The sequence below is a fragment of the Strigops habroptila genome, chromosome Z, assembly GCF_004027225.2.
Source record: "Strigops habroptila isolate Jane chromosome Z, bStrHab1.2.pri, whole genome shotgun sequence".
In the NCBI taxonomy this organism is placed as follows: Eukaryota; Metazoa; Chordata; class Aves; order Psittaciformes; family Psittacidae; genus Strigops; species Strigops habroptila.
In genome coordinates this window covers 53,218,090-53,243,669 of record NC_044302.2, presented here as the reverse complement: position 1 = coordinate 53,243,669, position 25,580 = coordinate 53,218,090, and the positions used below count along the sequence as shown (strand labels likewise).

The following is a 25,580-nucleotide window of genomic DNA, read 5'->3' as shown; positions in this document are numbered from 1 at the left end:
TGTTGTTATTATTATTCAGTTCTTCATAGCATGCATGTTGGGCCCAATTCTTCATACGGATTTTATTTTGACAAACACAGTCTGTTTCCAGTGCCTGTACAGCAGGTCAAAGTTCATTACTGTGTTCCAGACTTCCTCAAACTACTGTCTTGCAGCAATAACAGTATATGTAAGTTTGTTAGAAAACACAGTCTACTCCAATATCAAAATAACTTGTGATTATCAAGAAGTATGTAAAAAGCAGATTTCTTAAGGAAAGGAACAGGACTAGTCCTTACTAGTCAGAACATAATGGCAGCAAGAAGTAAATAAGAGTGCACCTAGCTGCAAGTAGGGACTGAATATCTTATTATATCTCCACGATGATCCACAATTGCACGTAACTTCAAAAATTAATTATTTGGTATTTTTATTGCTAAAAATCAGTGAACTTCAAATAAAATAAAAAAGGACAACCTTGCAGTAGTTTCCCATCACAGTTGCAATTTCTGCCTCAGCTAAAAACAAGATGCCAGCTGGTCTGTTAACAGAAAAAGTTTCTCAAAACAAGCCCCCAAGTCCACCTTTTTACCTTCTCAAATCGAGCAGTATTTTAGAGTTATAAACAGCCATGAGTCTCGTTTTATGTGCTCAGAAAATTCCATGCTGTTCGTAAAGACATTAAGAAAAGAGTACCAATTCTATAAAGACAGGTTTTTTACTACTATTTCCTTATACAGAACAATAGGACACACAGCTAGCAAGAATTATGAGGAACGTAACTGGTTTTAATGCTCACAGAACTACAGAATGGTTGGGCTTGGAAGAGACCTCTGGAGATCATCTAATCCAACTCCCCCTCCAAAACAGGTTCACCTAGAGCAGGTTGACTCTACTAAATCTTTTGTACTGTGAATAAGAAATAACACTGCCTGTCCAACACATATTTATTCTCTGTTTGTAGTCTGAAATACAACTACACAATTACTGGTTTTTTCCCCTGTTGTAGTTTAGATTTTGCGTAAAGATACTGACTGCATTTATATCAACATGTGTTTCTTACACACCCCTGAGAGAAACTCTGTTTTGTAAAAGAGGCATAATAGGAACAAAGGCATGAAACAAAGCTATGTTTTGCTGTTGATGTACATACAAGAACAGATTTCTTTAAGTAAGAGAGTAGAATTTGATCTAATTCAAGTTTAAAGACTTACTAAATCTGTGCTATACAGCAAGCTATATACTAAATGGGTTGCACAGAAGTTTAAACAAGAATGTTTTCTGCTATTACAAAGTAAATACTAATTTTCAAAGTTACAAAATATGTTTACGTAAGAGAAAAGAAATACTCAAAAGCTTACTATTAACTTACAGTTTTTAAATGATACAACAGAATATTCTGTGAAACAAAAATTAAACATACCTGTTGTGCTTTATGTTTAAAACAATCATTTAGTTCATATCAGTGCTCCACACAGAATGTGACAGTAACTTTATTAGTAACTTCACATTGATTACCCGTTTTCATATCATCATAGAATGGTTTGGGTTGGAAGGGACCTTTAAAGATCATCTAGTCAATGAAGTTTTATCTGCATAATCAGTATTTCTTTTCCTTAGCTTCACATTTTTCCTGGCTCCTTTTGAAAACCATTCTGGAAAACTAAAGAGAGACTGACCAACAGCAATATTTCTCCTTTTGCCACTTGTCAGCTTTTCAAAATTGTAAGAACTCTGAAACATAAGAACTAAAACCAATCCCAAAAATGTTCACTCTACGGGAGTTAGTAGTAACAGAAAAAAAAATATAAACAGTTACTATTTGTTTTCTCAAAACAACCCCCTGAGGATCAAACCCCAAACAGTTTTGTTTTGAAATTCTTCATAGAAACATTTATTTAAAAATAATTCTCAGAGCAGAGTTAACTAATTTATGACTCATATCTTCTTTCAGGCAACATGCAGTGACTGGTGTTTGAAATAATTCCCAGTGCATGTCCAAAGAAATGTAAACAATCTCATGAAAAACTTCTGTTGGTGATATTTAAGAACTGCACACCACTGCATTATTTTATACGGGATGAACCATGACATTGCCAAGATTTAAATCTTTCCATTTCAGAAATTTTGGATCCCTGTCAGGATAGAACAGTCAAGAAGAGGAAATCAGCCTTGAATTTTATGTAACAGTCTGTATGTTCATAGTGGAATTAAGTCCAAGCTGAACTCTAAAGAAGGGGTATCCTTTATTTATTTATTAGGAATGACTTTTCAGAATACTAATCAGTACCGTATGCTGTCTGTTTTGTGGTACATAACAACCAAGGCTTTATGAGTTTTATTAAAAACAGCGTGGTAAGATCTCAATTTATAAATTTCTGCCTAAATGAAGTGTAAGGTATGTCACTGAATTGCTAACGCATACATGTGTGCACACAAACCATTCACTATTACGCAGTTTTCTTGGCATAAGACTCCAATACGTATGTGAAGTAAGTTAAGAAAAGGAAACCAAGCCTCTGGATGGACAAAAGTGGTTACTGCACTTCTTTTGTGCAGTTGCTCAGTATATTCTGTAAGCTGCAAAGACCTCCTTCCGCACCTGAGGAAGAATGAGTATTCTTACCTTATTAACATAAAGATTCATGAGGGTTAACTTTGAGTCACTGAACCAGACCGATGATGATATTTCAATTATTAAAATTATATTTCCTTTTTCATGGAGTACTTCTTGGTGGTTAATTTCTTCTTAGATAATATTTCCTCTTGGTTCATTTCTTCTTGGAATATTTCTTCTTTGTTATTAGAAAAGTAAAACTAGTGCTTTGAAGTGCCATGTATTCCAGAATAAGACTACTGATGAAAAATTGCTTTGCCACAAATGCGTTAAGATTTTTAGGTAATACATAAACATGATTCGAAAACAGTTTTTATCCTAATTTCATAAATTAAAACATTCAAGTGGAGTGACTGTAAAAACTGACATCATAAGTGAAATCAAAACTTAAGTCTTATGTCTCAACTGTTAATCCAACATTAGTAACAAAAGTGAAAACTCACCTGCTGAACATACTGCAAAGGCACAGGTGTTGCCTGAGTAAAAGCTTCCAGATGAATTCCATGAATGGGATCCTCAATAATCAGACATCCAATGTCAAACCACCTGCAATGACATACAAGCTACTTTACAGTACTGAGCATCACTCAATTGAAAAACAACATGCTGGCGGTTGAACTATGACCTTTTTACAAATTCTACCACAAACGTAGTAATAATGAGTTTCATCAGTTTTCTAGTATTTTTCAAGTAAAATTTGCACATAGCAATTTTTTATATATATAAAATAATACTGCATGTGTATGCATGTGAAATACGTAATATACATTAAAATATATAAAATACATAAAACTTACAGATCAAAAAACCACAGAAATTTGGTGGGGTGGGCATATGTGCAGATATATTCTTTTGGCCATAGTTACTATGCTTTTAGAGAATGTTTCTTATTAAGATAACCTTCCTTAACAATTAAGAAAAAAAATCTATTTATCATTCATCTTCTACATTCAGAAGATTCTTTGGTATGTGTAATCTTATAACAATCATTTAAATGATTTATCCAGAGAAACACTTCCACACCTTTCTGAAAAGATGGTGCCTGCTGTAGCATACACAGTAAAGGCTACTGAAGCACTACCCAAAATGGTTCACTATTTAGCTTGCAAAAACATTTAATCACTTCTCCTATCAACAAACTAACAATACTGACATGATCCAAATAAAAACAAGAACAATGCACCAACATTAACTCACTGTATTCAATTCCTGTAACAGTTTTACAGTTCAGTTGCCACAGGAGAAACATACTCCAGGGAAAGCACAAACACAAAATCAAGGCCAAGAATCATAAAAGATTTAAAAAAGAAAGTATTATAGTTGTTTTTTCATATATATTATATACTGTATTTTGGGAAGTAAAGATGTTGTTCTAAAAAGAAATGCAAGACTCCAATTTTAAGAAATGACTGTTAAGTTCATGTTAAGTTTAGTGGAGCAAGACAGGAAGTATTGCACTTGCATCATCTTTGTAACAGGGACCAGAGCAATGTTGCCTACTGAATAAAAATTAAAGCATATGTTAAGTTATTCTTTGCTTCTACTGTAACTAATGTCAAAGATCAAGGCGTTCTTGGGGCCTGTAATGTGTGGAGAGAAGAGCTATCATTCCCTTCAATAACATTTCAGTCCTGTTTGAGCTCTTTCACGCTGAGTTCTCTAAGCAACATTTTCAGATTTCGGAATGAGAAAATTCGGAGGACAAGAACAGCAATTATTTTGAAACAGAGATTTCACTGTCACGGTTACTCCTTTCTAGAAATACGATAAAACATCTAAACCAGACTAGATGGAAATAAATACTAAACAAAACCTAAACCACTTCCTAATTCTATTTACTTTAGAAAATTCACCATCCATCTTCCACTAAGGACACTAAATGTACCTTTAAAAATGCACAAAACATTAGAAAAAAACTAAATTTTTATTATAAAAACCCATGATGTTGTCCTTAATGTTTTGGAAATTAATTACAGAGCTACTTTAAGAACTGTCTGTCAAAAAGCATGTTATGAAATCAAGTTGTAATGTATTTGGAAACACCATTGTTATGTCTGTGCAGTGCAAATTTAAAGTAGTAAGCACATTCTCAGTGAAAGCGAAATAGATAATATATTATCTGATAAAATTGTACTGCTACAAATGAACTACAAATGACAGAACATCTCCCAGTGTACTTTCTGAACTGAATACAATTTTGGAGAAAGGGAAGAAACAGGAGGTTTGCTCAGAGGAGCGAGCAAACCACTAGCTAAATTCCAGCTTTTACAGCTATTTAGTTTTGTCATTTCAGTATAACTTCATTGTGTTTTTATATTGTGAACCTTGAAAAAATTGACAAGGATTTTGTATATTAAAGTCTCAAGATGTCTGGACAAAAAGCTGAACATCATCACCAAACTCAAATCTGCCAAAGCAATACTGAAGACAAACTCTCTCCTTTCTTCTGCTCTGAGTGATAGTGCCAGCAACTATTTATTAGGCCCCTTTAAGTCAGCAAAGAATATTCCTTTCCCCTGCACCCCACTCTCCCCTAGAATATATTTAAAGTTCTCACTTGTCAGGAAGCAATTCCTCAATGAAGCTTTCTGCTGATACAGCGGGCTGTTTTTCATGTATTACTCCTGCCCGACGCAAGCTGTCTATCCTTTCTTGGGCTCCCTAAATGATAACACAAGCTATTAGACAACATTCTCTTTGAATCACAACTGGTACAATGCTTACAGATTAATGCAAAAAGAATTCTAGAACATACTTTTCAAGTTAAACAGAAAATGTGAAAAATTACTCTTATTTCAACATGGGGGGGGGGGGGGAATACTCATGAAAAGCCATAATGGAATCCCTAACAGTAACAAAAACTATGATAAAACTAATTAAATATTTTTAGTTTGTTATTTTTCCCTGAAGAAGACTTAGATTTCTAACCTGTTACTGTGCCAAGTTTCATTATTAGTTAAAGCATCAGTATATATTACTGTTACTCTTACTGACATTTTTGCAGCTTAAGATTTGTTGGGTTTAAATCCTTTGAGAGCATTGGACCAACTTTGTAACAGTACAGAAGAGAATCTCTTTCCGGTGTTACCTATCCAACTAAGATGAAGGAATCATTTGCTCCAAACCTCTCACCACTCTGAAGTTGTAATAGAAATACTACTACTACACTGCAGTAGGTAAACAGTTGCAGGAACATATACTCTGTACCTCAACATAAAATTGTATCAGCTAATCTGTTGCTATGAGGATAGGTTATACTCAACTGTGCACACTGCCAAAGCAGTTAGGAGAAAACGCTTTCTTTTTAAAATGAGTAAATTATTTGCTTATATTTAAGAATAGTTGTTTTCAGGGTTTTTAGTTACTGGCCGAGGAGGTGGTTGCATATAGGTATACCTTATGAACACATACATTTTTAAAATCTGGTGAAACAACTTTTGTTAATACTTCCAGCCAGCACAGCTGTGTGCAAGGCTGCACAGTGAATTCACACTTTTAAAACATACCACAGATCTGGTTAAGAAGATACTTGACAAGTGTTGATCAAACTATCACTGATCTACAGAATTAGTGGGCAGAAAGCTCAGCTTTAAAGAAACTCTTTTCCTTTCTAACATTTCCAACATGGTGTGCTAGTAAAAGTCTAAGAAGAAATACCTTCTATACTTTGAAACTACAGTAGCATCACAATGTATGATAGATGTGATGGCAATTGATGACAGTATAAGAAAACTGACATAAATATCATTCATTTGTTGTGAATGTCTTTGCAAAAAAATAACAAATCCTAAAACTATTTCATCAAGCAGCTTTAAACTGATACAATGATTCAGATGGCAACTAAAAAAGAACCAAAATATTTACCTATCTCACAACTGCCCTCCCCTTTACAGAAAATCAGATTCTTGCAGGTGAACGATTCCATGCTCTCTCTTTGCATTGGAGGTGCTCTAGTACTGTAATGTATCAACTTACTTTTAAACCTGCAGCATAGCCCACAGGTTGGGGTGCAATGTTAGACTGTGCCGCCTCTCCAGTAACAACCGCCATCCCAAAGACTTCTTGAAAGGCATCTCGAATTGCTGCAACTTTTACTTCTTTATTAGAAGTAACCACTATGTCCAGTTCTCCCCCAGTTTCTGTAAAATACATATATATAGAATCATAGAATCAACTAGGTTGGAAAAGACCTTTAAGATCATGAAGTTCAACCATTACGCCAGGACTGCCATGTCCACCACTAAACCGTGTCACTGAGGGCCTCATCTACATGGTTTTTTTAATACTTCAGGGACGGTGACTCCACCACTTCCCTGGGCAGCCTGTTCCAATGCCTGAGCACCCCCTCTGTGAAGAAATTTTTCCTAATACCCAATCTAAACCTCCCCTGGTGCAGCCTGGGGCTGTTTCCCCTTGTCCTATCACTTGTTACTTGGGAGAGGAGACCGACCTCACCTCATTAGAACCTCCTTTCAGGTAGTTAAGAGAGTGATAAGGTCCTCCCTGAGCCTTCTCTTCTCCAGACTAAACACCCCCAGTTCCTCGAGACGTTCCTCATCAGACTTATTCTACAGACCCTTCAGCAGCTTTGTTGCCCTTTTCTGAGCCTACTCCAGCACCTCAATGTCTTCCTTGTACTGAGGGGCCCAGAACTGAACACAGTATTCTACGTGTGGCCTCAAAAGTGCCAAGTATAGGAAATGGATGAGGAAAAATGTATTTTTCCTCATTCACATGATAAGTTAGTTCAAATACATTCTATTTCTTATAAAACTATGCTTCAGTTGGTCTCCTCTTTCTTCGCCTCTGTATAGAAGTTTTTCCATGAAGCAGAAGTAACTTAGGAAGTAGAAGTTAGGTGAAGAGCTAAGTAATTCAAGAATGAAAGACAGACAACAGCAACTGATGTTTGTTTAGCACCTGAAGAAAAACCTCACACCACTCATTTAAGATGACCATGGATTTAGAAGAATAACTTGGACATCCATTTCTGAAGATATTTTGGTGTTCTGGAAAGGGGTAAGGAATGTTTACGTGACACACAAACTCTTCCTTATGAAAGGGATAAAGAACACAGATGCAGTTCATAAAATTCAGTGAACAGCTGTCAAATTACATCAGCTTTAAAAGAAAGGCTCACATTACTTTATGGGTGTCTGTGGACTGTGAATTTTATTGCCTGTCTGCCTCCCTACAGCTTTTTCCTGGTTTTAGATATTTAATAAGTATGGAACAAAAAAGTTGTATTTCTGAATTATTTCCATATGGCAGTATCTTCATAAAGAAGGTGAGTTTTCACTAAGCTTTTTTAGAATAAATCAAAACAGTTAATGAATTAAAACATTTCTAGAAGGAAGTAAATACTAAGTTTACAAATCTCTGCCCTATCTCCACAACCTGCAACTATAAAAAAAAAAGGCAGTATTTTAATAGCCAAGATGTATACAGATGCTTTCCCTAACAACATGACTTCAGAGAACTTTGAGATAACTACTGAATTTGTTTACTCTGAATCTTACAAGCAAAGTATTTTATTAGAATTACTCCCTCCTCTAGGTAATATTGTTCCATCCAATGAATAGTGTATCAAAATATCCAAACCATCACTGGATCTTGTCAGATCCTATTTTAAAAAGGGATGGTCATGACTGCAATAGAAACCTTAAATACAGTTCGCCAAATTGTGCATAATCAACATTTACTCTAGTTTTGCATTTCATCCCTCTACTCAAAAACTTCCTCACTTGCTGGCTGGCCTTCTCACTGATTTCATATCCTATCATCTCCTCAGTAGTCAGTTGCTGGAATATTTTCCCTTAAATGTAAGACAATTAACTACTGCTCAATAATTAGGTCATCTTCCCCTTTTATGCCACATATTGTCCACTGGATTAGAACAATAGTGCAGTAATGTGGTTAAACAGACCACAGAATAGGTCCACCTGAAAAACAGCTTAGAAAAACAAAATGCAAGAACATTTTAATAGTTTGTTCTCAGTCTTAGCAGTTTCATGACCAGTTTCACCTACATGCAGACAAAGGGCACTACTGGCACAACCAAGGAGGAGGACTGCTTACCATACTGCTGGAAAAAAACCGAAACGAAACCTACAACAACAAAAAACCAAACCATCACCCTGGACAAATTACATCTGCTGCTTCACCATTATAAAGAAGTAGAAATTTCAGGTCAGCTATATGTGACATGTAATGTACTCTAGTAAAAAACAGTGAATGCCACAACAAGCTGTGATTGAAATGCTATGCTTTTCCTTCCTGGCTCAGTGCTCAGCAATACTTCAGACTTCATGAGACTCTTTTAGAATTTTAAGGTTCCTACTAACTGAATCAGAAACTGCTTCAAGCTTGATGAATTTCCTAAAAATAGTATAAATACTATTAGGTAGAAAAGTACAACAGTTGAAAGAAAGTCTCAAAAGCTATGTAAATACCTCTGTCCTATGCCTCTCAAAGTACGTCTACCTTTTGGCTTGTTTTAGCTCTAATGTGACATCTTCCACAGTAGTATTTAATCGTGATCTAGCAGAACACGTATGGTGTGTTTTAAACTCAGCTCCATAAGGCTCAAATAGAGACACAGTGGGAGAAAATAATATGCCATATAGGGATTATAGGAAGTCTCTTCACTTTATTTTGTTTTTCATTTTTATTTATAACTTTCTCATCTTTCACTATCTGAATCTGAATTAAAGGGTATTACTATGCCATTATCTGAACTATAGCAGAATACAAAAGTGAAATGAACCTCATTCAGTTAGACATAAATAAAAAGACACACATAAAAAGTCAGCCTTCAGAATGAGTTTCAGCAGACAAATCACTTGAGAAATCAATACAGTATTGACTGTGAATTAACATACTACACAGACAAACTTCAAGTGTAAAAGTAGTGTGCTATTATATTAACCTCTCCAACATTTAAAAGTATTACTTAATGGTTTGTCACAAATACTTACTGATATATGGAACCATGCCAGGATCCAGTGTTGTGATCATGGTCTCCACTGAATGTTTGGTTTTATCAAGAACAGACTTCACCATGGGATTCTCAGCTACACCCTAAATTTAAGCAAAATAGAGTTGCATATTATCTTTTGTTGTTTTTTTTGTTTTTTTTTCCTGAGAAACTCAAAATGTTACAGTTAAAAAAACCCAAAACCAAATAAAAAGCAAATATTAAGCTGCTTTGTGTTTTTCTTACCACATTTACACACTCCGTAACACCTACTATATCTCACTCCTCAGCACAAACACTACAGAATATGACTATCAGTACACGAATTTTCAGTTAAAACATGAAGTTCAAACATCACTTTCACTATCCTTTTCTGCATTAATGCAGAAGCAGTCCCACCAATGATGGTGGGCAACAAACTTGATCTAGTCTTATTCTGGAGCATTTAAAAAAGTCGAAGATTCGTAACGCTAATTATAGGTATCATAAGACTAGGTAGCTAGATTTAGACTGTGATAACTCACACTGAAGAGTCTGTTTTTTCTTATGTTCTTAAAGACAATAGGATCTATTTTTGAACGGCTCATTACTAACAAATATTTCTAGAGCAATTGAGCTTGAAGTCCTCAATTTATAAACAGATTCTAAACATTGCTGGAAAAATGTTCTACATTCTCCAGGCAAATCATAGGTGGAGCTGCTGACAGACCTAAAAGTTCGTTAAATATAAACCCAAACACTGCCCTGTGTCTTGCACAGTCTTAATGAATGTCTGTAACTCATCAAGTGTTTATTTAAATTCAGATAAGATCACAAGGTGAAAGAAGAAAAATACCAATGCTGAATCATTGAAAGATAAAGCACTGGAAACTATTTTACACAAATCTTTTAGCAAATTTCTTCAGTAAACGAGCTGTTTTCAGTCCAATATTAAAACTGCATATGCTTGTATCTGTATCATTAAATGACAAACATTACACAGGATAGCACTGTGCATATACATCTTTCCAGAAAGTGCTTGCTTAATATACTACACAGTATTCCAGAGACCTGCAGAATCAGAGTAGTTTTAATTATTTCAGAGTAACTTTTGCTCAGCAAAGCTTCTTTCCCATAAATAATATAATGGGTTGCATTGGAAGAGGCCTTACCTATCACCTACTTCCCTTCTGCCATAGGCAGGGACACCTTCCACTAGACCACGTTGCTCAAAGCCTCATCCAACCTTTGAACGCTTTCTTTGTAGCAAGCTTAAAAAAAAAAACAAAAAAAAACAAACCACCAAACAACCAAACCCAAAACCCCCCACACTTCTACGGACACTGCAACATTGTTTGGCTACTAATAATGATGATTATCTGATCCTATGTCTCACGCTGAAACAGTTTACCACTGGGTTCAGGTACTCTTCTCAATGCTGTGGAGAACACTAAGCCTTGCTGCAGAATTTGGTAAAGAAAACAAAACAATTACTCACTCTTGCCCAATTAAACTTTTTGAAGCCAGAGCCCACTATAGCCACTTGTTTCTCATGAACACAAGACTTTTCTGAATGGTAGCATTCACTGACTAATACATACACTCTTGTGACTACTCATGTACCCACAGGATGCCATCAAGAACAAGGAAGTTTATACTCCTCCTTCAGCTCTCCCACAACTTGAAGTTTGTCTGTTGTTTTAACAAAGACTGAGTGCTATGAGATCCTCAGAAACATTTAAAGTATGAATTTCCAGTTCTAGCATCGTTCCAATAATGCAAAGCCAAGCAGTACTTCTTCAATCAGCAGTATGCCTGACTAACTAACACAAAGTCATTATACATCTCGTGAAGATAATCAGATTCCTGAGCAGCAAGAAACTGCTGCTTCTACCTGTGGAAGATGCCTTTATGTTCATCAGCCTAGCACAAGCAGGGAGAAACAATCTTAGTTTTATACCAATGTAAAACATTAAGTCATCACAACACTGTGAACCAGAATGCAGTTTAGTTTGGAATTTCTACCGAATCAATTCTAAGTCAACATAAATCCAAATGGTTCAAATAGACAATCTTCCACATTGGCAGAGCGCAAACACAAATCTTCCGAAAATTCAGGTCCTGGCTGTCATCATTTCTCAAACAGTTAAATATGCAAGCTGTCAGGTGCAATTACTGCCATAGTATCCAGCTTTGCCTCTCATATATTATGTAGAAACCAGTCCTGGAACTCCTGTGAGACTACTCAGCCATCTTTGACAGATCAAAGAAACTGAAACAGTCTCATTCAATTCTACACAATTAATTTGTCAATTTTAGATTGTCACAGTCTTGGATATTATCTGGCTTGAAAGAAATCTGGAAGAAAGGTGTATGATTTCTTAAGAACACTAGAGGAAAAAGGGTAGTTCAAACTACTTCAAGAACAGAAATAAAGACAACTGCTGCAACTACTGTGTAAGCTCTTCCAGGGAATCCAAGATGCATTTCTGTAATAATTACCAGTTATCCTCCCAGATCCTGGCTGATTTTTAAAAAACATAGATTCTGATGTTTTACACAGAATGTAAAACAGAATGTAACGATTACACACATCAAGAACTTGATGGCTCCAGTACAATTAATGACTCCTCATTCTTCCACCACAGGCATTCTCAAAAAGAGGTTATCACTGAACACACAGTGCACATGGAATGCTTAATACTTCAACAAAAGTCTGTATTATTGAAATCCGTGATACAGACCTTCTCCATAAATAAGAACAGGACACCTTTCGGATCCTACTGGTATAAAGGCAACAGTAACGTGGATGAGACTGGCTTTTCAAGTAATTTGCAATGGCAAGCTCTGGTACTTTCAAAAGGGCTACAGAATCATGTTACCAAAAAAATATTCTCTTCTGGAACATTAGCATCTATGGTGTATATTAAGAGGAGTATGATAACCAAGAAGGACATTATTTAAAGGAAGAAAGAAGATGTGTTTTTATGCTCATGAAAAGACATCTCCCCTTGAAAAGGGCAGCCTGACAACTTTGTTCTCACCATACTGACAGAGGATTATTCTTGCTCTTTAAGACTGTATCAATGTCAAGATGTGTATTCCTGGAGTAAGGGAGGGCTCAGTTTGCCATGTCACACACAACTTTTTCTCCCAGCTTTTCATGCTCAGAAGGGCTTGAAAGCCACTCCAAAATTCTGCAATCCCACTGAGATATCAATCTTTTTGATTCTTCCTTCACTTCTCATATGAGACAGTACAAAAAAAATAGTTACTCTTGAAGACGTTTCAGTGTTCATGCGTAGCCCTTACATCTTTTTGCCACAATCTTCCTGATCCTACTTACCTGTAACATTTGTCACAGCTCCAAAAAAGTTATAGGCTAATGAAATTCTAATAAGTTGATGTTGCTGCTTATTTCCTCAGAATGATTAGATCACATCACAAAGAGTATCTGTTCTGCCTTCCAGCAGAACAGAAAAATTCTACAACATATCTTAAACACTTCTCAGGTAAACTGTTCTTTGCTTGAAGAATTGAAGAAAACGCATTTGCCTCTCCTTGAAGAGACTTTTTTGTCCTGTAACAGGCAAGACTTGCATCCCATAGAAACCAAATTCAGTTCATTAGGGAATAATAAAGAAACATGATATGCAAGGAACTCTGGTGAAGTAAACCAGACTTTTTCTGCATCCAGTCACTGTAAAGTAGAAACTAGCTTTCAGGTCTTACAGAGGTCCTAAAGCTTCCCTGATTTAGGAACACGTGACAGAACTTGTTAGGTATGCGTATCTTCCTGTCACAGCAATACACTAACCTAAACCACCTGCATTTGTGCACTCTTCCCTCTTTCATACTGAGGAAGAGCAAAAGCATAGTTGCAGCCACCTTGCACATGAGGCCAGAGAGAGATCTACAGCAACATGAATTTAAAATATAAGATACGTCTTACAGTCAGTAAAAATGGTAATTCCTCATGAAGTGTGACAGACAAAACTCCATACCTTTATGAACCCCCACAGCCCTCCTGTGGCAGTTGATACTCTGGGGTCTTCATGCTCCTCAGGAAAAGTGATTGTAGAATCAGTCCCAGGAGCCAAAGCTGATGGGAAATTTGCTTGTTGAGTAATAGGATCCGCTAAAGCACCTAGGAAGGGGGGAAAATAAAACACAAGTGTTCTCTTATTTTCCTGCATTTAATTTGTTATACTGTAGGAACACACAATTGTTTAAGAGGAAAATGAGCAGGAAGAACAGAATACTGGGCTGATTCACTTCACTTCTTGAAGGCCCAAGAACAATTCTGCTTATTAAAGGTTAGCAGATATAACTACTCTAAAAGACTTCAACAATGCCTGCTATTAGAACAGAGACTGCCTGTACATTATGTATAAAATTAAACAGTGATTTTTTTCTTAGTAAGTTAGTTTAACAGGAGTGCTTTTTATTGTATTCAAATTTTCATAATAATCCCTCATTAGAAGAAAAAGAGGAATGGGTGTTGCTCTCTGAACAAAGAGATAGGAATGATCTCACACGTAATAGAAGAGAGAGAAGTAGGAAATTTTCTAATGCTGAGCGCTGAAAATAGAAAAAAGAAGCAAGCAATAGAAAAAGAAGTAAGCAAATTAATAGCTTTATGTAATTCAAAGGAAAACAAAAGAAACTCAAACAGTATAAAATTTAAGCATGAGCCTTTGCCCCATTATTCAAGCCTACTTTAACAGATTTTCCAGTCTGGCTCTCAGCTGATCCTTGGATAAGCTAATTTTGCTCTCTAAACCAAGTTTAGCTAGAAAATTAAGTCAGAAAACCAGAAATTACCATTTTTCATAGCAGTAACCTACTGGATCAGCTCAAGCATCTCACTAGTCTCAGCCTAAACACCAATGACAGTAAACTATATGCCAAGCTGCACTAACGGAGTGGTCTCCAAACTTTATCTCACATACTTATCAGTAAAAAATTTTGAGCGTGCAACTCCCATGCAATTTCTAAATTATTTACATGTACCATCGTAGTGTGGTATATTATGTGTATCACAAAACATACACAATACAAATGTTAAAAGGACATGATAAAGATAATTAAAATTTCTTTTAATTACTTAATAGTAAAAAAACTTTTCTGCTTGCATTGAAAATTGTTTTATTAATATACTATCAATATAATAATATAAATGTCAATAACTTGACATGCTATATAATGCAATTATTATTAATAATATTTTATGTGAGTAATGTGATTGAAGAAGCCTTATTATTTTTTAAACCTTGGTTTAACACCGTAATTTGAAAGTCTGGTTCAATGTTCAGACAATTCTGACACAGCTTTAATGGCTGTAATTGCTGGAAAAGATACGTCACAAAGGTATATAGATCCAAATGGAAGAAGCGCATCGTTGTCTGTGCTTACTAAATCATGCTACTTGTTTTCCACTGCCACTCACCAATTATGCAAAGGTTTTTTTGAAATTCAGCTAGCAAATTCCCATCTTCTGTGATATCAATCAATTTTCTTACAAACTAATCAGAAGGTATTGCAATTCAGTATTTTTAAAAACGGGTTTAAACCCCACTGAAACTCTTTGGAATGTTTTTACACAGGTCAGGAAGTCCTCTTTGCAAGTTTATGTGTACAGATGCGACAGCTTTTATATGACACTTTATATGACAGCAATAGGACTGCATAATGTTGGAAACATTTCCAAGCACGAATTTTTAAAACGCTCTCTCAAAAGCATGACTTTCTTACAAAAACTAGTTACTGCATCACTCCTTGTTAAAATGTCACCTTTACCTTGAAGGGACAAATTATGAGTGCATTTTCTTTTGAAAACAACTACTAGGCAGCACACTGCTGACAGCCACTTGTCATGACTGGAAACATCAGCAAATCTGGGAGACTTGTCTTTTTGTAAAAGAAAAATGTTCATGCCGCCTTTAAGTTCAACAACTCTTTTAAACACCTTGCCACATGACAACCAGCAAACCTCTGTGCAATACAAAAAAAAATTCAGTCTCCCCTATCTTAAAAAAATTACTATTTAATTTTCCTTAAATTAACCACATTGATGACATCCTGTAGCACTTTGTGCACTTCTGGCTCTTTCCTTCTTTGTTGCAATAGCTTGCCTAAGAACGAGGCAACGAATAAATTTAACGTGTGGCGATATCTCTGTAACCTTATTCCAGAATCTATTTTTATCCTAATCAGAGTAACTGTTCCATCTGTGATTACACTTACACAGTTTTAACAAAAACATTGCTTTTATTAAAGAAGTCATTTATTGTTGAGGATAAATCTTCTCTGGCACATCCCTCCTTTAGCATTTGACAATAAAATAGTTATTTCTGTATTTTATTACTGAAACAGAATTTAGCAAAAGCAATAAGCTGAGACATGTTAGAAACACCTGTACTTTCAGGCAACTTTACAGCAAACCTCCCACGCTGTGTCATTTCTTCTAATACTTGTTTCTTCAAATCTTCAGCAATGTTTTCTATGCATCTTCCAACAGTATTTGCTGGTGAATGCATTTTAGTTTGTCACCATGCTGTTTTCCATGTATTATTTCAGAAATTTTAACCATGTCAGGAAGAACAAGTGTTTCCCCAACATGCATAGCTTTTTGTCTTCACTATTAAGTAAGCAATTTCCAAAGAGCCTTCTAAAGACTTATGAGAATGCATACTATATGACTTGAAACATTAAAAAAAAAATTAAAAAATTAGGTTTTCATGTTCTGCTTAGTTTTTAGATGTCTTGCTAATCATAATGGCTTCATACTATCCTTACCTATTATCTCAAGACACAATGTACACTCAGAGCAAGATACATCATTAACAATAGCAGATGTAAATATGTATTTCAAACAGTCTTCAAAAATTTTAATTTTTTTTACCAACTTTATGTCAGATCCAATTAGACTGTTAGCCATATTACAAGATAAAAACAATGGCAAAGAGCTTGTACTAGGAGTCAGAGAAGTCTCAAATCTTCCACTTTCTTCCAGTTTGCCCATGCTCGCGCTATTAGTAGTATTTTCAATGCACTGTCTCTTTGCAGGAACCTTTTTTGAGTCACTTGTCCATTTTGTGAGGGTTAAGATAGTTAAAACTAGATAACATAATCCATAAATTGTCTTAAGCAGGCATACAAACTGCAAGGCATCGAAGCATGATCAAAGTGAGCAAACGAGTGATGGTGCCACTGTCAACCCTTTTGCATTGTGGAACACCCACTCTTCCCCGAGGACACGTGAATGTCCCAACATATGAACCAACTGAGTGAAGACACTAGTGTCAAGCTGTATATTAAATATCAGTAAAGCTTGATTTCTTTCTTATTTTTTAAATAACAAGAAATACTAATGGAAGTCTAATATTTTTTTCCCACACCGCTGTGGATTGCTTTGCACATCCCCTGGGTTAAGAGTACTCCACTTTGGAATCCACTGCACTTAGTGTGACTGTGACTCACGAGAACAATACCCGATGTGCCAGAAAATAAAGTATTTGGTGTTCAGATTCTTGAAAAATCAGGTAAAGTGTTTTGATTACCACCCACAATATTAAAAACCAACTGACTATCCACATTTACTATAATCCCCTACAAGACTGTAAACTTCTTTGGTTTTAAATTCCCTTCTATGCTACTCATCTAACTGTGCGCTGTAGTGGAAGGTATTACTTGCCTGGCCCCACATCCTTAAAAAATACAAGTGCATCCATAAGACTTCATTAAAAGGTTCCAAAAATAAAAAAAATGTTTAATATAGTCTGTCAGATGCATGTCAGATAAGAAGCACACTTCCATGATTAAGAAACAATGTAAATTCTTCCAATTAGTCTGAAGAAGAGCACTGTAACTATGCTGATTGCAGTGTTTTTGGATGAATTGCTGTGTTTCAAAAAGCACGAATAAATATGACCAAGTTGCTGAGGAAGTTTTTGTACCTAATGAGACAGGTGTAGCAGCGGCAGCAGCATCCCCTGCTGTGCTTGTGCTTGGTGGAGGCGTGCCAGGTGGAGTTGCTTCTATACCACTCTCTTCCATCATTTTCTTTCAGCTATGAAAAGCTGTGAGGAGAAGAAGAAAAAAAACCAAAACAGTGTATCTTGAGAAACAAGGGAAAGATTTTAAATCAAAACGTAAAGGCCACAACACAGTAATTTACATTCCTGAACAGAGCAGGTGATTAAAATACCAACTCTAGAAAAAAGAAAAAAAAATTCTCAAGTACATAATTGTCCACTATGTCTGATTTCTGCTGTATCTTCCCTTTACTTTTAGTACCACGATAATATCGCAAACTCCAAGCCTCTTTCCAAAAACCTTATCATGCATGCCCAGTTACTGTTTCCAATATATACTGGTGGGACTTGGGTGAGTAACAGCAGAGAAGTAATTACACTTCACAAAACCCATATCCCATTGCAAAAAACTTAACTACGGGGCAGTATTTTGCTGCGTTATTGAGCAGTAGTAACTCAAACAAGGAGCTGGTATTTTCAGAGCCGATGCATGACAGAAACAAGCAAACTTGGCAAGAGGCAAGACAGGGGACCGAAGTGTCCCCCTTCTGACAGTGAAGAACCGCAACTTCCCAAGAAGCTGTAGTCCTCTCAGATTTAAGCACTTCAGCAGATGTTCCTCAGCGTCATACCTGAGGGCAAACACCTTGCTGAACACCACAAACAGCGGCATAACTGGCAACGGCCCAGGCACCCAGGCTCTGGCCTATGCTCTAACCATGACTTTGTCCACCTTCAAACGGAACTATTTTGGGGACAGATGAATAAGCCACCAGAAAAGCTAAATGAAATCAGACGAAATTCACTTCCAACATGGACTAAATTACACTGAAATTAATTTACACTGAACAAGTTTTCCAGTACAAACACTTGCTGTAAAATCCCATACTGTTCTGGTGACACTATCAGAAGTGAAATTAACTGAAAACTTTGGCTTTTATTTGGAAGGCCATATCATGTTGAAATTATCTTCTAACATCTTTTGAGTAAACCTTTAAAGTACACTACTTCTGGAAAATTAAAGCTATATGCTTATTTAAAAATCTTAAACTAACGTAAAAGGGCTTAGGAGAAGGGAAAAATTTAAGACTTTAATGAAGATGTGGAGATTTTTGTTTGTGGCAGCTAACAAAAACTCATGCTTCCTCCCAGGTCTGGTAAACTAGACAGCAATGATTTGTACTACTCCAAGGTGGCATTTCTTAATGAAATAAAAATCCTCTATGAAGTAATAATATGTATGAAAAATAGATTGTAACATTTTCCACCATATCCATTACATCAGCAGCTACTGAGGACTGCCAGCTTTATTCCCTTTAACCATTTACAGAGGAAAAGGCTTAGATAATGTGTTGAATAAAAATAGCCATGTGTATATAAAAATAACTCCACTTACAAAAATACCTGGTTTTTCTCTCTTTCAAGCCCCTCCCCATTGCCTCATTGTTGATTTAAATGTATATAAAACTCAAGTTCAATATGGAGGAAAAATTACTATTGCTGCCAAATTTAAAAATCGAGAAAGGATGTCAATGTTAATCTTGAAATGCTTAGAGTCTCAAAAACAAATGAAAGTATCAAAATCACATAGGAGAAATTATACTCCCTCTGACAAGCCAGTATGCTTTGCATAAGCAATTCAAGCTTAAATGTTTCAGCTCAGCCTCAGAAAGCAAGTAGATGTGGTTTATGTGTAGCACTCTTCATGAAAACTCTCATCACAGAGGGATTTTAGGTTCCGAGTATCTCTTCAATTCGTTTAAAAGCTTCTCCTCTGATAGGATGAAAGGAACAGTAATTGCCTGGTGGGACACTGACTGTCCTTGCAGAATGAGTACCTCTCATCACCTCTTTGAAAAGAACTGCACAGTCTTCTGTTAGACTTCACTAAGTGGAAGAATTTGCAATAAGATTATGTTTTTAATCAAGCTAAAGGAGTTTACATTCCCCCTTGTAGAACTATTTCTAAGTCATTCTTCCAATTATTCACTGCAAAGCAAGAAAGAATTTTCCATTGTGCAGCTGAAGTAATCACTGATAAAACCTGCCAGAACCATTTTATTTTCTCAAGGCTCTTTCAATCTGCCCCTTCATTTCACCTAATGCCATGATTAAAAACTGCTGAGAGGTGCTTACTACTTAAAATAAGTACTGTGGCCATGCAGAATGACTGCAAAAGTTCCAGGCTTTTCAAAAAAACTCTGTACAAAGCTTTTTTGAAGCTTCACAGAGCTGTTGGAAGGGTGACGGGCAGAACAGGGGAGGACAGAATGACCCACCCAAAATGTAATCTAACTGACATCTGCAAAGTAAGGAATTAGAAGAAATGTAAGTAACTCTGTAGTTGCTTCACCCTATTAACTTTACAATATGAAAAATGAAATGACTATTAAACAGATACAGCAATCCCATACTTGCAAAAACTATGAGTCAGTTGCTGAAATATAATTACAAAAAAAAAAAAAAAAAAAAAAAAGGGAAAACAAAAAAACATGCAACCAACTTAAAATTTGAATCTCCTCTCAACTTGTAAGCCTCTGGGAAAGCGAATCATCTGTAAATCCATCCTGGACAGGAGATGGAAGCTTGGGAGGGGAACCGTGCCAGTTGTAAAGCTTATTTCCATTCCCTCGGTCTTTGCAGGCTCAGGTACCCACCATTAGGCAGTGTGTCTAAGTAAGCTGGATACCCTCAGAGTGATGTCCAGTCACAACCATACTGCTATTTCTCTTGTGTCTGGCTTAAATTTCTCCTATGACCCTAGTACATCCCACACTCTTTCATATACTGTCCACTATAATCAATTGGGTTCTTACCACTAGCTGGGGAAAAGATGAACTCTCTCTACTTTTTACTGAAAGAGTAGACAAATTCCTTTATCCTATCCCACAATGCACAACCACAATAGCCTGCAGTATTTTCCTCCCACTCTCAATTTTTCCTTCACTCTCTTCTCTTTCCATCTACCCATCACCATACCAATTAGAGAACCCTGAAGCCAAAATGCCCCTATATTCTTTTCCTTTTACTTTACCCACCCCCTCACACAACTGTCAATCTCATTGTGAAGTCCTGACATGGCAGGGACTAACATGAAGCCTGCAGAAATAACAGACGTCTATACACAGAGTTCTCAACATAAGCCAGTTGTAGTTTTCATGTGCTGCAAAAAAACACATAAATAACAATAATAATAAAAAAAGTTTAAGGGGAAAGATAAGACATGAAAGATAGGAAAACACAAAAGGAAGAGAAAGCAAACCGTACAACAGGTGTAACTGGAAGCTTATAGCTCATTGTGTTGAAACAATCCAGCACTACATATAACCAAAACTCAATCTACAGGATGTATGGTTTAATACTTGAATCTAAATGGCCTATGAAACCAGTTATACATGAAAAATAGGGAACATTAGGGTGGAAGAAGAACACGGCAGTGGAACCCAAGCAATCCACAGGCTTTTAACAGAATTCCACCCTCAGAAGTTTCCAATGAGAGTTTCCAACTTCTCTGCGGGGAGATGCAGGAAAAAGTTCTCCAGTAAGATCAGCCTACACATCCTTAATGACTGACTGCTGGGTGTGGAACTGGTCTGTCTTCTCAGTGATTAAAAAAACAAACAAACAAACAAAAAAGGCCAAAAAACCAAAAAAAAAAAAAAACAACAAACAAACAAAAAAAACCAAAAAACAAACAAACAAAAAAAAACCAAAACCAAACCCCCCCCCCCACACACACAAAAGATAGTAAGCCCTTCATAGTCCAAGCCACAAACTCCTAATTTGCAGCAAGCGGCATCTGAAAATTCAGCCTAACTTCTTAAGAAAGTGAGTTTTGGGCCTTCCTGCAAACTAGAACATTTTGTATTACTAAACTGAAGAAACAAAGGAGAAACTCTGAGACAAGTAAATTGAAGCAAGTACAATTAGGTGAAAATAATAGCAGTACTGCCATCTAGTGATTTGTGACCATAAATTAATTTCACAGATTTGATAATCTCACATTTAGCTAGAAGAAAATCCTGTTTTATGCTTATATGAAAGCAAAAAAGAAGGGATATGGAAAATAGAAATAGAGACAAGCATAGAAAACCCACATTCCCAATGATCAGTCATCCTTAAAATAACCCACTGAAGAAGTAGAAGCATGAATTTTGTTAGGCTTCTATCACTTATTTGGTTAAAAAAATTAACCTTTGTAAGTACTAATGAAGACACTACAAGGATGATGTTAAACCCACATAACACAAAGAATATCCGGAATACCTAGTATACCAGAATGATAGAACAGTTTGGGTTAGAAGGGACCTTCAAAGGTCATCTTAGTCCAACATGCCTGCAATGAGCATGGACATCTTCAACTAGATCAGAACCACATCCAAGCTGATGCGCTGGGATGTTGTCTCTTTTCTGCTCTTTCACCACGGCACTCTGAAAATCTGAACCTAAAAATGCATTCTTGGCGTTTTGTTCTTTTTAATTACACTGACCTGCACATCAGGAACATCTCTATAGCTTTCAGTGGGGTTTGTTACTATATGAAACTTTGAGGCTTTTTCTGCCTTTTTGCCCTGATTTTGTGACTTCACAGGCATGCACTTAATTTAAATTACAGAATCATTAGGTCTATCCCTAGCTGACTGGTAACTATACTTTACTGACTCCTACCAGCTGAATCTCATCCATTAACCTAATTCCCAAATGCAAGGCCTGTGTATACTGAAAGGAAAACCAGGCTAAAGTTCCAAATGAAAATTTTAACAGGGCTCATGTTAAAATAGGAATGAAATCATATGATTTAGAGACTAAAAGGCTGAACTGTCAAATTACTCATCTTTTGACTTAAGTTTAATAGGAAGTAATCACTTTTGCACTAGTATTTTGCAATGATCTTAACGGCATAACCATATTCAAAAGCATTCTTCAGGTTATTACTCCGAAATATAGGTATTCACAGTTAACAGTAAGATTACCTACAATCTGAGATTAGCAAATCTCACATGGATAAAAACTTATTCTCTAGAAATCATTCCCACTTTAGAATTTATAGTGAAGCCATATTTTCAGTCATCCTTAATTAACCCCTTCTTGTATTCTGGGAGATGCTTCTGCTAATTAAAACAAACAAACAAACACACACACACACTGCGCTCTCCCCCCCCCCAAAAAACAAACAAACAAAAAAAAAAAAACCAAAAAAAAAACCCACCAGAAGAAAAAAAAAACCCAACCATAAAAACAAGCAACCCACTCCAAAATACTGAAGAGCCGTATCAGGCAAAACTACTCTGAAAACAGAGTCTGAAATGAAACAAAGCCACAGCTGGAAAACTAAATTCAAATGCTATTAAACTTCTCCAGAAAATAGTTATGCCTATTACGATTAATTAAGTGTGTATAACAGTACTGGTTACACACATTGTTAATGGCTAACCACAAGTTGAAACTGTCCAGAATAAAGCACATTTATTTATTTGAACAAATAAATTGTTTGGAGCCATTCCCAGTTCATTCCCCTTCAAATAAAATGTTACATCAACTGATAAGACAGATTCACAGGCATATATAGGAGATTCAACAGGAGACACCAAAGGGGAAATAAAGCCCAACAACTCACAAAGATACAAACACAAGAGAAAAAACAGAATGACTAAGAAGAAAGCAAGAAAGAACATGACAAAAGAAAAGCCTTCAGCTATTATGCTGACACCTATCGAAAAGATATCACTCTAAAAATAAACAAAACCAGAGTTGAACTGTTAGTACATTAAAGTTGCATCTGTAAAATCCTTTACATTGGTTTATTTCATTTTAGAAAGGGAGAAAACACAGCCAGGGGTAAAATTTTCCTCAGATTCCAGTCTGTTAAATGCAGGCAAGTTCCAGAGGACATAGAGAGTCACCCTGAAGCCAAAGGAAGGGCATAGGGGGATCATCAGTTTAATCATCTGGCTAAACAATTTGTTCTGAAGCCCAAAGCCTTAAAGAACACTATCCAGGCAAGGAAGCAAAAAACAAACCAAAAAAAAACAAAACCTCACACACACACACAAAAAAAACCTCACACACAAAAAATCCCCAAAACCAAACCAAACAGAACTCTCCTATACCTGTTTTATATTCGTAGCATACTGTTAATCCCTTTATACCTTAAAAAAACCTAAATTTTGTTTATCGAGCAGAATCTAGTAGATTCTGCTTCAGACTTTATGCAGCACCAAGATACCTCAAAACACCAGACATGCCAGAAGTGGTTTATCTTGAGACCACTGCAGACAGTTGTCATAGTCCATAGATACATTTCATAAGAAACAGGAAGTTCCACTGTTTTAAAAGCTTCCTAATCAATCCCTGAGGATTATTTTGTTTCCCACATTCTTAGTGCGACTGCCAACCCTCAGGATTTGGTCTAGACCACACGCACCCTTGCTATCAAATACATATTTTTAAATATCACAAAGCTTATATAGTTCCATGGACCACTTCGTTCAAGATGTGTATTATAGCTAATGAACCTCATGAAACATCACTTCTATCAGATACTAACAGACCCTCAAAGGTGAGGATTTCCACTGTCAATCATGCTAATTCAAGCTCAAACTACCAGGGTTTAGCAGGACCAGCATGTCCTTGCATCCCTAGCTGCAAGGCTGGAACACTAAAGCCCTGAGGCCAGACATCCAACTCTCTACACAGTGCCTGGAGAAAGCTCGGTCGTTCTACTAATGACTCACAAGAGCTGAACAGTATACACGACCTAGCAAGGTACCAGAACCAGCCAACTGTAAATTCGATGGAGTGCTGGCCCATGTGTTTGTTTGCAACGCCATCAGTCACTGAGGCAGCAAGGAGTCCTGCTGTAAGGTCTCTTACCTGCATCTTCAGCCCACAGTCCCCACCTTATGACAAGCTTCAAGGCACGTTCCTGTCAGTAGCCAGGACAGGAGACACTACTGCCCTAGAAAGCCAAGATGGTTCTGAACATGAGAAATAAGCTATGGTGCCCAGAGCAGGGTCACGTTTCTGGCTGCTCTCCAGGACTGCGCCCGGTGAGGGGCGGACACTGTGCAACCTAAGCGTGCCGCCCACGCGGGCAAAGCGCCAGGTAAGGGGGTGCCTGTGGACGGCTCCCGGAGCTGGGCCCGGGGCCTCTACGCGCTCAAACAGACGCACACGCGCGGTGGGGCCGGCAGCGGGCGACACGGCCCCGGCGTTGACAGGCCGCCGGAGCGCCGCGGCCTAGGCCGGCAGGTCAGGCAGAACGACGCGGAACCCGCCGGCAACACGCCCCACTCCCGCCCCGGGAACACCTCAGCGGCCCTCCCGCCCCACATGCCACAGCCTCCCACCTTGACCCCCGTCCTAACCTCCAAACGTGCCCTCCATCCTAAGCCTCCCACCTTGACCCCCGTCCTAACCTCCAAACCTCCATCCGCTTCGGGACGCAATGACACCCTACGGCCGCAGCCGGCACCCGGGAGCGCGGGGAAGCCACCGCTGCCGGCCACCACCGCCCGGCCTAGCCCAGCCCTTCAGCCACTCCCTCCCAGCCGCCGGGGACGACGGGTGCCAACGCGTACTCTCTGCCCGCTACGACGCGCGGCCTCACCGAGTTCAAGCGCCAGAGCCCGCCCGCTCGCCCGTTGTCCCCAGCCGTCCGCGCTCACTTCGCGGCGACACCAAAGCCCGGACCCCGCCGGCGATGAATGCAGGCACCGACCGGCGTCAACTACAGCTCCCAGCAACCCCAGCGCATGGCCCCGCCCCGCGCTGCTAAGTCTCCTGCGGAGCTGTCTAGCGGTGGGGCGTGCGCGCGTAAGCGCGCGCCCTCTGTCCTGCCGCCGTGCAGCGGGGCGACCGCCGGCGGCGCGTCCGTGTGCCCGAGGCAGCGGGTGCGGGTCCGCGCCCAGCGTGCCCCGCTCCGCTCCCCTCCGGGCACCCAACATGGCGGCAGCGGGGAGCGGGACGCCTTTTTTGCCACGTCCGCGGGCGG

At 37.8% G+C, this 25,580-nt stretch overlaps 1 protein-coding gene across 5 annotated transcripts in view; it reads right to left on the bottom strand.

Moving 5' to 3' along the window:
• PRRC1 (proline rich coiled-coil 1) overlaps positions 1-25,320 on the bottom strand; it is a 28,282-nt gene extending 2,962 nt beyond the window's left edge. The window contains exons 1-8 of one of the 5 annotated variants that reach the window (XM_030512617.1): positions 24,473-24,551; positions 17,510-17,635; positions 15,973-16,077; positions 13,556-13,698; positions 9,574-9,676; positions 6,572-6,735; positions 5,154-5,257; positions 3,040-3,142 (exon numbers count right to left, since the gene is read on the bottom strand). In XM_030512617.1, the coding sequence (XP_030368477.1) occupies positions 3,040-3,142; positions 5,154-5,257; positions 6,572-6,735; positions 9,574-9,676; positions 13,556-13,698; positions 15,973-16,077; positions 17,510-17,612 (825 nt within the window). In that variant the 5' untranslated portion in view covers positions 17,613-17,635; positions 24,473-24,551. Of the gene's footprint in view, positions 1-3,039; positions 3,143-5,153; positions 5,258-6,571; positions 6,736-9,573; positions 9,677-13,555; positions 13,699-15,966; positions 16,078-17,509; positions 17,636-19,333; positions 21,185-24,472; positions 24,552-25,005; positions 25,141-25,196 lie in introns of those variants that run through there. The other 4 variants (XM_030512616.1, XM_030512615.1, XM_030512618.2 and 1 more) reach the window with 4 other exon arrangements.
• Between the last annotated feature and the right edge of the window lie 260 nt (positions 25,321-25,580).